This window comes from Panulirus ornatus, chromosome 20, assembly GCF_036320965.1.
Source record: "Panulirus ornatus isolate Po-2019 chromosome 20, ASM3632096v1, whole genome shotgun sequence".
Classification (NCBI taxonomy): Eukaryota; Metazoa; Arthropoda; class Malacostraca; order Decapoda; family Palinuridae; genus Panulirus; species Panulirus ornatus.
Genome location: NC_092243.1, coordinates 60,873,575 through 60,888,916, shown reverse-complemented (window position 1 = coordinate 60,888,916; position 15,342 = coordinate 60,873,575). Strand labels below are relative to the sequence as shown.

At 40.8% G+C, this 15,342-nt stretch overlaps 1 protein-coding gene across 3 annotated transcripts in view; it reads left to right on the top strand.

Moving 5' to 3' along the window:
- The window catches only part of LOC139756058 (NADPH oxidase 5-like), a 178,657-nt gene that overhangs the window by 147,325 nt on the left and 15,990 nt on the right, over positions 1-15,342 (top strand). For all 3 annotated transcript variants that reach the window (XM_071675050.1, XM_071675052.1, XM_071675051.1), the window contains exon 11: positions 10,521-10,727. In XM_071675050.1, the coding sequence (XP_071531151.1) occupies positions 10,521-10,727 (207 nt within the window). The remainder of the gene's footprint in view (positions 1-10,520; positions 10,728-15,342) is intronic.

Sequence of the window (15,342 nt, the reverse complement as noted above, 5' to 3'; positions counted from 1 at the left end):
ACTGGAGGAAGTGAAGTGCTTTCGATATCTGGGAGTGGATTTGGCAGCGGATGGAACCATGGAAGCGGAAGTGAATCATAGGGTGGGGAAGGGGGCGAAATTTCTGGGAGCCTTGAAAAATGTGTGGAAGTCGAGAACATTATCTCGGAAAGCAAAAATGGGTATGTTTGAAGGAATAGGGGTTCCAACAGTGTTGTATGGTTGCGAAGCGTGGGCTATGGATAGAGTTGTGCGCAGGAGGGTGGATGTGCTGGAAATGAGATGTTTGAGGACAAATGTGGTGTGAAGTGGTTTGATCGAGTAAGTAATAATAGGGTAAGAGAGATGTGTGGTAATAAAAAGAGTGTGGTTGAGAGAGCAGGAGAGGGTGTTTTGAAATGGTTAGGTCACATGGAGAGAATGAGTGGGGAGAGATTGACCAAGAGGATATATGTGTCAGAGGTGGAGGGAACGAGGAGAAGTGGGAGACCGAATTGGAGGTGGAAAGATGGAGTGAAAAAGATTTTGAGTGATCGGGGCCTGAACATGCAGGAGGGTGAAAGGCGTGCAAGGAATAGAGTGAATTGGAACAATGTGGTATACCGGGGTTGACGTGCTGTCAGTGGATTGAACCAGGGCATGTGAAGCGTCTGGGGTAAACCATGGAAAGTTCTGTGGGGCCTGGAAAGGGAGCTGTGGTTTCAGTGTATTATTACATGACAGCTAGAGACTGAGTGTGAACGAATGGGGCCTTTGTTGTCTTTTCCTAGCGCTACCCCACACACATGAGGGGGGAGGGTGTTGTTATTCCATGTGTGGCAGGGTGGCGATGGGAATGAATAAAGGCAGACAGTATGAATTGTGTACATGGGTATATATGTATATGTCTGTGTGTGTATATATATGTATACATTGAGATGTATAGGTGTGTATATTTGCGGGTGTGGACGTGTATGTACATACATGTGTATGTGGCCAGGTTGGGCCATTCTTTTGTCTGTTTCGTTGCGCTACCTCGCTAACGTGGGAGACAGCGACAAAGCAAAATCAATAAATAAATATATATATATATATATATATATATATATATATATATATATATATTTTTTCTTTCAAACTATTCGCCATTTCCCGCATTAGTGAGGTAGCGTTAAGAACAGAGGACTGGGCCTTTGAGGGAATATCCTCACATAGCCCCCGTCTCTGTTCCTTCTTTTGGAGAAATTAAAAAATAGAGAGGGGAGGATTTCCAGCCCCCCACTCCCTCCCCTTTTAGTCGCTTTCTATGACACGCAGGGAATACGTGGGAAGTATTCTTTCTCCCCTATCCCCAGGGATAAAATATATATATATATATATATATATATATATATATATATATATATATATATATATATATATATATATATATATATATTTTTTTTTTCATACTATTTGCCATTTCCCGCGATAGCGAGGTAGCGTTAAGAACAGAGGACTGGGCCTTTGAGGAATATCCTCACCTGGCCCCCTTCTCTGTTCCTTCTTTTAAAAAAAAAAAAAAAAAAAAAAAAAAAAAAAAAAAAAAAAAAAAAACACGAGAGGGGAGGATTTCCAGCCCCCCGCTCCCTTCCCTTTTAGTCGCCTTCTACGACACGCAGGGAATACGTGGGAAGTATTCTTTCTCCCCTATCCCCAGGGATAATATATATATATATATATATATATATATATATATATATATATATATATATATATATATATATATATTTATATATATATATATATGTGAGAAACTGCAGAAGCTGGTGACTGAGTTTGGTAAAGTGTGTGGAAGAAGAAAGTTAAGAGTAAATGTGAATAAGAGCAAGGTTATTAGGTACAGTAGGGTTGAGGATCAAGTCAATTGGGAGGTGAGTTTGAATGGAGAAAAACTGGAGGAAGTGAAGTGTTTTAGATATCTGGGAGTGGATCTGTCAGCGGATGGAACCATGGAAGCGGAAGTGGATCATAGGGTGGGGGAGGGGGCGAAAATTTTGGGAGCCTTGAAAAATGTGTGGAAGTCGAGAACATTACCTCGGAAAGCAAAAATGGGTATGTTTGAAGGAATAGTGGTTCCAACAATATTGTATGGTTGCGAGGCGTGGGCTATGGATAGAGTTGTGCGCAGGAGGATGGATGTGCTGGAAATGAGATGTTTGAGGACAATGTGTGGTGTGAGGTGGTTTGATCGAGTAAGTAACGTAAGGGTAAGAGAGATGTGTGGAAATAAAAAGAGCGTGGTTGAGAGAGCAGAAGAGGGTGTTTTGAAATGGTTTGGGCACATGGAGAGATTGAGTGAGGAAAGATTGACCAAGAGGATATATGTGTCGGAGGTGGAGGGAACAAGGAGAAGAGGGAGACCAAATTGGAGGTGGAAAGATGGAGTGAAAAAGAATTTGTGTGATCGGGGCCTGAACATGCAGGAGGGTGAAAGGAGGGCAAGGAATAGAGTGAATTGGAGCGATGTGGTATACAGGGGTTGACGTGCTGTCAGTGGAGTGAATCAAGGCATGTGAAGCGTCTGGGGTAAACCATGGAAAGCTGTGTAGGTATGTATATTTGCGTGTGTGGACGTGTGTATGTACATGTGTATGGGGGGGGGTTGGGCCATTTCTTTCGTCTGTTTCCTTGTGCTACCTCGCAAACGCGGGAGACAGCGACAAAGTATAAAAAAAAAAAAAATATATATATATATATATATTAGGATTAAGAATACTTCCCACGTATTCCCTGCGTGTCGTAGAAGGCGACTAAAAGGGGAGGGAGCGGGGGGGCTGGAAATCCTCCCCTCTCGGTTTTTTTTTTCTTTTTTTTTAATTTTCCAAAAGAAGGAACAGAGAATTGGGCCAGGTGAGGGTATTCCCTCAAAGGCCCAGTCCTCTGTTCTTAACGCTACCTCGCTAATGCGGGAAATGGCGAATAGTTTGAGAGAAAAAGAAAGAAAAATATATATATATATATATATATATATATATATATATATATATATATATATATATTTCTTTTCTTTTTCTTTTGTACTATTCGCCATTTCCTGTGTTAGCGAGGTAGCGTGTGTGTATATATATATATATATATATATATATAGAGGTAGTAAAAGCTTTGCGGAAGATGAAAGCCGGCAAGGCAGCAGGTTTGGATGGTATTGCAGTGGAATTTATTAAAAAAGGGGGTGACTGTATTGTTGACTGGTTGGTAAGGTTATTTAATGTATGTATGACTCATGGTGAGGTGCCTGAGGATTGGCGGAATGCGTGCATAGTGCCATTGTACAAAGGCAAAGGGGATAAGAGTGAGTGCTCAAATTACAGAGGTATAAGTTTGTTGAGTATTCCTGGTAAATTATATGGGAGGGTATTGATTGAGAGGGTGAAGGCATGTACAGAGCATCAGATTGGGGAAGAGCAGTGCAGTTTCAGAAGTGGTAGAGGATGTGTGGATCAGGTGTTTGCTTTGAAGAATGTATGTGAGAAATACTTAGAAAAGCAAATGGATTTGTATGTAGCATTTATGGATCTGGAGAAGGCATATGATAGAGTTGATAGAGATGCTCTGTGGAAGGTATTAAGAATATATGGTGTGGGAGGCAAGTTGTTAGAAGCAGTGAAAAGTTTTTATCGAGGATGTAAGGCATGTGTACGTGTAGGAAGAGAGGAAAGTGATTGGTTCTCAGTGAATGTAGGTTTGCGGCAGGGGTGTGTGATGTCTCCATGGTTGTTTAATTTGTTTATGGATGGGGTTGTTAGGGAGGTGAATGCAAGAGTCCTGGAAAGAGGGGCAAGTATGAAGTCTGTTGGGGATGAGAGAGCCTGGGAAGTGAGTCAGTTGTTGTTCGCTGATGATACAGCGCTGGTGGCTGATTCATGTGAGAAACTGCAGAAGCTGGTGACTGAGTTTGGTAAAGTGTGTGGAAGAAGAAAGTTAAGAGTAAATGTGAATAAGAGCAAGGTTATTAGGTACAGTAGGGTTGAGGGTCAAGTCAATTGGGAGGTAAGTTTGAATGGAGAAAAACTGGAGGAAGTGAAGTGTTTTAGATATCTGGGAGTGGATCTGTCAGCGGATGGAACCATGGAAGCGGAAGTGGATCATAGGGTGGGGGAGGGGGCGAAAATTTTGGGAGCCTTGAAAAATGTGTGGAAGTCGAGAACATTATCTCGGAAAGCAAAAATGGGTATGTTTGAAGGAATAGTGGTTCCAACAATGTTGTATGGTTGCGAGGCGTGGGCTATGGATAGAGTTGTGCGCAGGAGGATGGATGTGCTGGAAATGAGATGTTTGAGGACAATGTGTGGTGTGAGGTGGTTTGATCGAGTAAGTAACGTAAGGGTAAGAGAGATGTGTGGAAATAAAAAGAGCGTGGTTGAGAGAGCAGAAGAGGGTGTTTTGAAATGGTTTGGGCACATGGAGAGAATGAGTGAGGAAAGATTGACCAAGAGGATATATGTGTCGGAGGTGGAGGGAACGAGGAGAAGAGGGAGACCAAATTGGAGGTGGAAAGATGGAGTGAAAAAGATTTTGTGTGATCGGGGCCTGAACATGCAGGAGGGTGTAAGGAGGGCAAGGAATAGAGTGAATTGGAGCGATGTGGTATACAGGGGTGGACGTGCTGTCAGTGGAGTGAATCAAGGCATGTGAGGCGTCTGGGGTGGACCATGGAAAGCTGTGTAGGTATGTATACACGTGTGTGGACATGTGTATGTACATGTGTATGGGGGGGGGGGTTGGGCCATTTCTTTCGTCTGTTTCCTTGCGCTACCTCGCAGACGCGGGAGACAGCGACAAAGTATAAAAAAAAAAAAAAAAAAAAAAAAAAAAAAAAAATATATATATATATATATATATATATATATATATATTCATACTATCCGCCATTTCCCGCGACATCGAGGTAGCGTTAAGAACAGAGGACTGGGCCTTTGAGGGAATATCCTCACCTGGCCTACTTCTCTGTTCCTTCTTATGGAAAATTTAAAAAAAAATAACAAGAGGGGAGGATTTCCAGGCCCCCACTCCCTTCCCTTTTAGTCGCCTTCTACGACACGCAGGGAATACGTGGGAAGTATTCTTTCTCCCCTATCCCCAGGGGTAATATATATATATATATATATATATATATATATATATATATATATATATATATATATATATATATATATATATATATTTTTTTTTTTTTTTTTTTTTTTTTTTTTGCTTTGTCGCTGTCTCCCGCGTTTGTGCGGTAGCGCAAGGAAACAGACGAAAGAAATGGCCCAACCCACCCCCATACACATGTATATACATACGTCCACACACGCAAATATACATACCTACACAGCTTTCCATGGTTTACCCCAGACGCTTCACATGCCTTGATTCAATCCACTGACAGCACATCAACCCCGGTATACCACATCGCTCCAATTCACTCTATTCCTTGCCCTCCTTTCACCCTCCTGCATGTTCAGGCCCCAATCACACAAAATCATTTTCACTCCATCTTTCCACCTCCAATTTGGTCTCCCTCTTCTCCTCGTTCCCTCCACCTCCGACACATATATCCTCTTGGTCAATCTTTCCTCACTCATTCTCTCCATGTGCCCAAACCATTTCAAAACACCCTCTTCTGCTCTCTCAACCACGCTCTTTTTATTTCCACACATCTCTTTTACCCTTATGTTACTTACTCGATCAAACCACCTCACACCACACATTGTCCTCAAACATCTCATTTCCAGCACATCCATCCTCCTGCGCACAACTCTATCCATAGCCCATGCCTCGCAACCATACAACATTGTTGGAACCACTATTCCTTCAAACATACCCATTTTTGCTTTCCGAGATAATGTTCTCGACTTCCACACATTCTTCAAGGCTCCCAGAATTTTCGCCCCCTCCCCCACCCTATGATCCACTTCCGCTTCCATGGTTCCATCCGCTGCCAGATCCACTCCCAGATATCTAAAACACTTCACTTCCTCCAGTTTTTCTCCATTCAAACTCACCTCCCAATTGACTTGACCCTCACCCTACTGTACCTAATAACCTTGCTCTTATTCACATTTACTCTTAACTTTCTTCTTTCACACACTTTACCAAACTCAGTCACCAGCTTCTGCAGTTTCTCACATGAATCAGCCACCAGCGCTGTATCATCAGCGAACAACAACTGACTCACTTCCCAAGCTCTCTCATCCCCAACAGACTTCATACTTGCCCCTCTTTCCAAAACTCTTGCATTCACCTCCCTAACAACCCCATCCATAAACTAATTAAACAACCATGAAGACATCACACACCCCTGCCGCAAACCTACATTCACGGAGAACCAATCACTTTCCTCTCTTCCTACACGTACACATGCCTTACATCCTCGATAAAAACTTTCCACTGCTTCTAACAACTTGCCTCCCACACCATATATTCTTAATACCTTCTACAGAGCATCTCTATCAACTCTATCATATGCCTTCTCCAGATCCATAAATGCTACATACAGATCCATTTGCTTTTCTAAGTATTTCTCACATACATTCTTCAAAGCAAACACCTGATCCACACATCCTCTACCACTTCTGAAACCACACTGCTCTTCCCCAATCTGATGCTCTGTACATGCCTTCACCCTCTCAATCAATACCCTCCCATATAATTTACCAGGAATACTTAACAAACTTATACCTCTGTAATTTGAGCACTCACTCTTATCCCCTTTGCCTTTGTACAATGGCACTATGCAAGCATTCCGCCAATCCTCAGGCACCTCACCATGAATCATACATACATTAAATAACCTTACCAACCAGTCAACAATACAGTCACCCCCTTTTTTAATAAGTTCCACTGCAATGCCATCTAAACCTGCTGCCTTGCCGGCTTTCATCTTCCGCAGAGCTTTTACCACCTCTTCTCTGTTTACCAAATCATTTTCCCTAACCCTCTCACTTTGCACACCACCTCGACCAAAACACCCTATATCTGCCACTCTATCATCAAACACATTCAACAAACCTTCAAAATACTCACTCCATCTCCTTCTCACATCACCACTACTTGTTATCACCTCCCCATTTGCGCCCTTCACTGAAGTTCCCATTTGCTCCCTTGTCTTACGCACTTTATTTACCTCCCTAAAATATATATTATATATATATATAAATTATATATATATATTTTTATTCTCCCTAAATATATATATATATATATATATATATATATATATATATATATATATATATATATATATATATATGAGTGAGGAAAGATTGACCAAGAGGATATATGTGTCGGAGGTGGAGGGGACGAGGAGAAGAGGGAGACCAAATTGGAGGTGGAAAGATGGAGTGAAAAAGATTTTGTGGGATCGGGGCCTGAACATGCAGGAGGGTGAAAGGAGGGCAAGGAATAGAGTGAATTGGAGCGATGTGGTATACCGGGGTTGACGTGCTGTCAGTGGATTGAATCAAGGCATGTGAAGCGTCTGGGGTAAACCATGGAAAGCTGTGTAGGTATGTATATTTGCATGTGTGGACGTATGTATATACATGTGTATGGGGGGGGGGTTGGGCCATTTCTTTCGTCTGTTTCTTTGCGCTACCTCGCAAATGCGGGAGACAGCGACAAAGTATAAAAAAAAAAAAAAATATATATATATATATATATATATATATATATATATATATATATATATATTTTTCTTTTCTTTCAAACTATTCGCCATTTCCCGCGTTGGCGAGGTAGCGTTAAGAACAGAGAACTGGGCCATTGAGGGAATATGCTCACCTGGCCCCCTTCTCTGTTCCTTCTTTTGGAAAATTAAAAAAAAAAATAATGAGAGGGGAGGATTTCCAGCCCCCCGCTCCCTCCCCTTTTAGTCGCCTTCTACGACACGCAGGGAATACGTGGGAAGTATTCTTTCTCCCCTATCCCCAAGGATAATATATATATATATTTTTTTTTTTTATACTATTCGCTATTTCCCGCGATAGTGAGGTAGCGTTAAGAACAGAGGACTGGGCCTTTGAGGGAATATCCTCACCTGGACCTTTTCTCTGTTCCTTCTTTTGGATAATTGAAAAAAAAAAAAAAAAACGAGAGGGGAGGATTTCCAGCCCCCCCGCTCCCTTCCCTTTTAGTCGCCTTCTACGACACGCAGGGAATACGTGGGAAGTATTCTTTCTCCCCTATTTCATGTTGAAGGCTCCAGTCACAGACAAAAGTCCACATCAAGGCTGAGCCATAATTGAATTATGAAAGGGAAAAGGAAAAGACAAGGGAAAAGATTAAAAAAATTTGGAGAAAGTTAGAAATATGTCTGTCAAAATGTGCCAGGACATAAATTTTGGGAAAAACATGTGAAGGTAGAGACTTCCAAAGCTTTGGTGTGTAAGGAAGGAAACTCATACTTAGCAGTTAAGCAAAAGTGATTCAACTTATAAACTCCCTGCCTATTTTCAAAACCTGCTTGCCTCATGCCACGATGTTGGTTCACTTTCCCTCTTCTCTAGGTATTACTTTAGGTTTTATTCCTGAGAACTCACTGTTTGTGTGATTGCAAAATATTTCAATGCAACAGTGGTCAGCAATTACTGAAATTTGACCATGGAAGCCATGGAAGGAAATTAGACTTTGAGATGCTTATGATGATATGTGTGATGTCCTTTGAAGCCCGGATGGATTATGCCACAACATTGGTCTTCTCAATTGCTGGAAAAGATCTGCAAGAACCTTATAATATTTTATAATTCATGGCAGTACAACTCCTTGATCATTCTCCAGCACTGCTTTGGAGCAGCGCCACTGGCCAAGAAGGGTTGGGTAGATCCCAGGGCCCACTGACCAACATTGTATGACTAGGATCCACCCCACTTCCATGTCTTCTGCTCCGAGACCTTGCTCTTTTTCTGTCCACTTCTACAATATTCAGGGTCATAATTCTAACCTTCCCTCTGTTGACAACCACCTGTTCACCTCCTCTTCTCTGAAACCCAATTGTCCAAGGGTGCTGCTGCTTTGCACTGTCAGATTTTAAATTATTAAACCTATCATCTTTTCTGCTCCAAGGGTGGAGTTTGTGCTTGCTTGAATACAAAAAAATCAATTGCTCACCTCATGGATCTTGAGTCTCCTAGATTAGGTGCCATCTGGCACAAAATATATGTACCATCTATTACCATGTTTTTTGTTTTGTTTGTCCCCCTATTCCCCTCCGATGTGCAACTCTTGATTATTTGACTTTTTGCCATGAAGCTCTGCTCTCCTCACATCCACAAGCTGAGATCTTGTGTGAAGGGAAATACAGTATACTAAGGCCCCCCTTTTTTTTTCCTCTCTTTAATAAAACACTGTATCTGGTTTTCCAGTCATTGTGACCACTCTTGCAACACACATGACCTTTTTTTTTTTTTTACCTCTGAACCTTCTCATTACTCATACACTATTTTTGCCCCCTTAGGATCCTTTGGCCACAATCTTATTTTGGTTAATCCTAGATGGGCACACCATTCCTCTACCCCCCACTCCTTGAAACAACTTTGGCACTTTGGGAAAGCTCAAAGTTTATCAGTGCATGGATTATTTATTGACTGTTCTTGGGATGAGTACTGATTATGTGGTTGGGATGCCTCATGTTGATATGTTCACATGTCATTGGTTATATCTTGGCTAGAATGGAGTTCTGTATCCCATCTTCTAAATATTTTTTTTGTCAATCATAGTTTGATCACTTCTGCTCTGATTGCTTTTTGTATTATGGATAGACCTTCATACTTTGGTCCATGGGAGGTCATATAGGAAGAATTGCTCCTTGGGCAACTCCATTGTAGAGTTTGAGGGTTTTAAAGGTGAAGCCTTCATGGCCATGATGGAGTTACCACAGTGGACAAAAAACACTAACAGCCTAGTCACCGTGGACTCTCACCATATAGACATGGATAAAACTCGAACGTGCTTCTCAGGTTTGGTCACTGCACCTAAAGAAGCACAAAGAGCTAATACAGAAGGTTCCAGGGGAGAGCAACAAAGAAGAAACAGAAGTAAGAGCTGAGTTACAGGGAAAGGCTAGAGGCCTTAAATATGCCCACTTTGGTAAACGGTAGGATGAAGGGGGCTTTATTACTATCTTTGAGTTTTTAAAACAGATTGATAATGTAGACAGTGAACTGTTCTTAGTGAAATGTAGGGATAGAACAATCAGAGGATATATCATAAATTGAGGAAGAAACTAATGAAAGATGTGGAAAGAATTGTATATTATTAAGAGGGGTAGATGAATGGAATAAAATGACTGAAGATATGGCTAATGTAGACATCATACAGAAAATTATGAAGCTGTGTGATAGTAGAGAATGTTCAAGAGATAGTGCCTCAAGTTTTAAATTCCCTCCCCATACATTACAAATAGGTAATTACAAACACGCATATGCACACACACACGCACACGATTACTGTAGCTGTGCTTCACTTACCTTTAGTTTCTGTGAAGAAATCATCCATTGTATTTCATTTGAAGCTCATACTTTTCTCCTTTTGGGCCACAGGTAGATTTTGTATGGGTGAACCGTGATATTGGGAGCTTTGAGTGGTTCTTGGAGGTGTTGGCTGAGCTAGAAGCAGAGCAGCAGGTGGTAGGAGCAGCCATGGAAACCTTCCTTAGCCTCCACCTGTACAAGACAGGCACAACTCCCCTTAGTCCCTCGCTACCACTTGCATCCTCCATTAGGACTGGCAGACCAGACTGGGATAAGGTATGTGTATATATGTGCAGTTATTCTTAAGGTGAGCTTTTTCCTCATTATTCATTTGAGGATAAAGTTTGGAATAAATGTGTTGCCAGCTTTATTGCCCATTGAAATAGATATATTACCTGCTTTAGTGCCCATTAAGTCTTTTTGCCTATATCTGTAGTTGCATGGAATAACATTAAACAGTTGCACTGATAAAGAGGTGCTCCTTTAATCCCATAAACCAGGGGTTCTCGAACTGAGGTTAGCAAAGGGGGCTCAGGTGGATTGCTTGATGACTCTGAAAATTACATATGAATTTTCATAATAGTCTCTCATATTTGCAATGTTGCAGCAAGTGTTTGTAATTAATAGTAGTTTTAGATAAAAAGTTAAATAACAGGGTGTGCTGGGATGATTTAGTTTTGCATATAATGGGTTGCGGTTAGACAGAAATTCTTGAGAACATCAGAGGGATATTGTTAAAATATGAGCAATGCTGGGTCAGGGAAATAGAACACCTTGTTGCATGAGTCATGGGTTAAAAGAGTTTAAGAAGTTTTTTATCTCTCTATTCAGTCTCTGATGTGTGTTGCCTCTGGGATATTCCATCAAGATGGTGACCATGGCAAAAGAGTCCCCTCTTCATAATTTTGCATTCTTCCTCTAATTTTCTTCCTACAGTACTCTTCTGTTCTGTTTCCCCAAGTCACAGATGGTCTTCCTCTCACACCAACCCCTTTAAGTATACTATCATGCACTTTCCTTGCAAGCTGTCCATCTACCATTCTTTCCACATGCCTGAACCTCCTTAGTTTATTAGGTTTCACCCTTTCTACCACTCCAGAGTTTATTCCCTTTGCATTCTCTGCCATACCATATCTCTCATACACCCCATCATTGCTTTCTTCATTCCATCTAGTCATACCACATGCTTCTCTTAACTAACTACTTTCCACAGCTTGGATTTTTAACCTCTGTGACTCATCAGATCTCCATGTTTCAGCTACATAGGTCAGGGGCAGGAGGATTATGCTGTCCCTTGATCTTTTCTTCACTTTCATACTAACACTTCTACCTTTTATTATATATTAAGGGACCCATTGACTCTTCTACCCTGTTCTGCTATCTCCCTAATCTCTCCTTCTCTATTGACAACCTTACCCAAGATAGCTCCTAAGTACCTAAATTCTGTCACCTCTTCCAGTCTTTTTTTTCCCCTCATATCTGTAACACTTTCTTTGCTCACTTTATAAGACTTTGCAAAATGTGTAATTTCACTTTGTTTTACTTTTACTTGCGTTTACCTTGAATCACCTACACTTTCACACAGCATAAAACATACAACTTCTGCAGCTACTCTTTACAAACAATGCAGTATCATCCACAAACAGGTTTGTCACAAGCCACCATGCCTCACCACCACACTCCAGCCACACAAATGTTATAAGGCCATGGTGATGTCATAAAGCCCTGCTTCACATGCAAATGTATACCAGAACCTTTGCACAACTCTTCATCCACTCTCATACATCATTAGCTCGTGTATAAAGGACTTGCACACCATCTGGCAGTTGTCCCCCTATTCTATAAATCCTTAACTCATTCCATAAAGCATTCCACTTGACTTTGTCATATGATATCTCCAGAACCATAAAAGCTCCACACAGCTTCTTACCTGTCACTAGATACTTTTCCACAGTCATGCAAACCACAAAAATTTGATCCACTCATCCACTACCTTTCTTAAAACTTCCTTACTCCTTACTTATTCTGCTGTCAGTAACTTCCCTCACTTTATCATTCAACATTCTTGCGTACACTTTTCCTGGTATACATAATAGAATTATCTCCCAATAATTGCTACACACATCCTCAGCACCTTTTCCTTTGAGTGGAGGAACAACAATAGGTTTCACCTAGTCCATAGGCACATCCCTCTGCTTTCATGCCAAATTGCATATCAAATACATCCACTCCAGTACACTTTTTTTTCATATTTCAACATTTCAGCCATAATTCCATCCACTCCAGAGTGTCTTTCCTACCTTCAGCCTCTTTATTGCCCTTTCTACCTCCATTCTTGTTATAGGTCCCTGCATTTCTATCTTTTTGTGTCCATCCTCCATCCCCTTGCATGTGACTATTACTGCCCCACCTTCTTCCACATTTATCAGTTCTCCAAAATACTCTTTCTATCTTCCTTTCACTTCCTCCTTTTGATTCAGTAACTCTGCCTTCTTTATCTTTCACATTTACAGTTCCAGTCTTACATCTACCTCTTTCCTTTTTCACCTCCATCTAGTACATTTTTTTTTATATTTTCCCAAAACTTTTCACTTCCAAACTCTTCAACTTTTCACTCACTTTATTCCAAAATCTTCATCTACTTATTTGCTTTCCTGTATCAGCCTCTTAACATTCCACCTATACATCTTGTATTCTTCCCTCCTCCTTTGCTGAACTTCCACTGGGGTACATTCCTTTCAAGCGATATACCACATTCCCTTTCCTTCTCTTCCACAGCATTTCTAATCTCATCTGTCCACCATGCATTTCCACTTTTATTTTTATATGCTACAACCTTGTATCCCTCTACTAATTCTACTGTTTAATCTTTCTCTAAACATTTTAAGCACCTCATTCACACATGACTGCATTTCTACACTTATTGTACTTGCATTTAAAGTTTCTGTATCCTTTCTGTCATAGTCTTCCTTGCATTCTTTCTAAATCATCTTTTCCTTTGCCAACACTTTTACCACTTCATTCTCCCTTAAACCATACCCACACTGCTCCCTGATCCCCACCTTCACAAGAACTGTACGTGGTCAGAATCTCTCAAGAATCCTCTCACATAACTTTTCTCATCGTGTAAACCCTTTCGTTCCTTATCTTCCATCATTTCTCATCCACAAATTTTTGTGAATCATCTTGTGCTGAAAAGAGGTGATTGCAAGGAATAAACCCATCTCAGCACAGATATCTGCAAGATAACTTCTATTCTTATTTACTCCAGGCACTTCCCATTTACCATCTACCCTGCCAATCATCACATCCCACCTTTATATTCATTTTACCCTTTACAACCAACTTCCTCTCCATCTCAAACCCACTTATACAGTCACTCAAATTTCTCTAGAAACACTTCGTTTCATCCTTACCACACACAGGTCTTACATTCACAGGGCCTATACATATGCTCATGCAGATTTCACAATTCCAATCTTTCCTTTGACCCATGCTATTCTTGATCAATTCCCTCCATGCTTTGCTACACCCTTCCGTATTTCTTGTCCATACCACTCCTCCTTCCATGCTCTCCCAAAACTTGCATTCATCATTTCAATTTTTGCTCTAAATGCCCTGCCCAAGGATATGAATTTCCTCAATTCCCAGCACATCTAAACTACATTTTTTAAGATTCTCCACACGCTCCCTCCATTGCTTATCCCTTTTTCTCCCGGTCATAACTGGCATACTGCAGTGCCACTTGTTAGCCCTTGATACGCCACTGACAGAGGGCAACTCCATCACACAGGTACCTAGAGGCAAACATATACAGAGTATAAACAGTATTAACAGTATCAGTTCTAAACAACTATGATTTTACAATAACTACTAAACATTTTGAATGAATTGCCATATGCAGTGGAATTGAGTATACAAAAACAAATTATCTAATTATTGATTAGCTGAATTACATGTAATTCTAGTAATCAAATATCTATGATTAAACTTCTCTGACTTAAGTGATTGATATACTTACTCCATAAAAACTTTTGGTATCAGTACAATATGCAAAGTTTTAGTTTAATGTACTTATAGCTGTGAGAACTGACCACACAAAATAGGTAATGTACTGTTATTAATGATACAGATGAAAAAACAATTAATCAGTAATATTCTAAAATAAGGGAAGTTTTTGCAGTTTTATGTTTTTTTTTTTTTTTTTTTTTTTTTTTTTTTTTTTTTTTTACTGTCTCCCGTGTTTGCGAGGTAGCGCAAGGAAACAGACGAAAGAAATGGCCCAACCCCCCTCCCCATACACATGTATATACATACGTCCACACACGCAAATATACATACCTACACAGCTTTCCATGGTTTACCCGACGCTTCACATGCCTTGATTCAATCCACTGACAGCACGTCAACCCCGGTATACCACATCGCTCCAATTCACTCTATTCCTTGCCCTCCTTTCACCCTCCTGCATGTTCAGGCCCCGATCACACAAAATCTTTTTCACTCCATCTTTCCACCTCCAATTTGGTCTCCCTCTTCTCCTCGTTCCCTCCACCTCCGACACATATATCCTCTTGGTCAATCTTTCCTCACTCATTCTCTCCATGTGCCCAAACCACTTCAAAACACCCTCTTCTGCTCTCTCAACCACGCTCTTTTTATTTCCACACATCTCTCTTACCCTTACGTTACTCACTCGATCAAACCACCTCACACCACACATTGTCCTCAAACATCTCATTTCCAGCACATCCATCCTCCTGTGCACAACTCTATCCATAGCCCACGCCTCGCAACCATACAACATTGTTGGAACCACCATTCCTTCAAACATACCCATTTTTGCTTTCCGAGATAATGTTCTCGACTTCCACACATTCTTCAAGGCCCC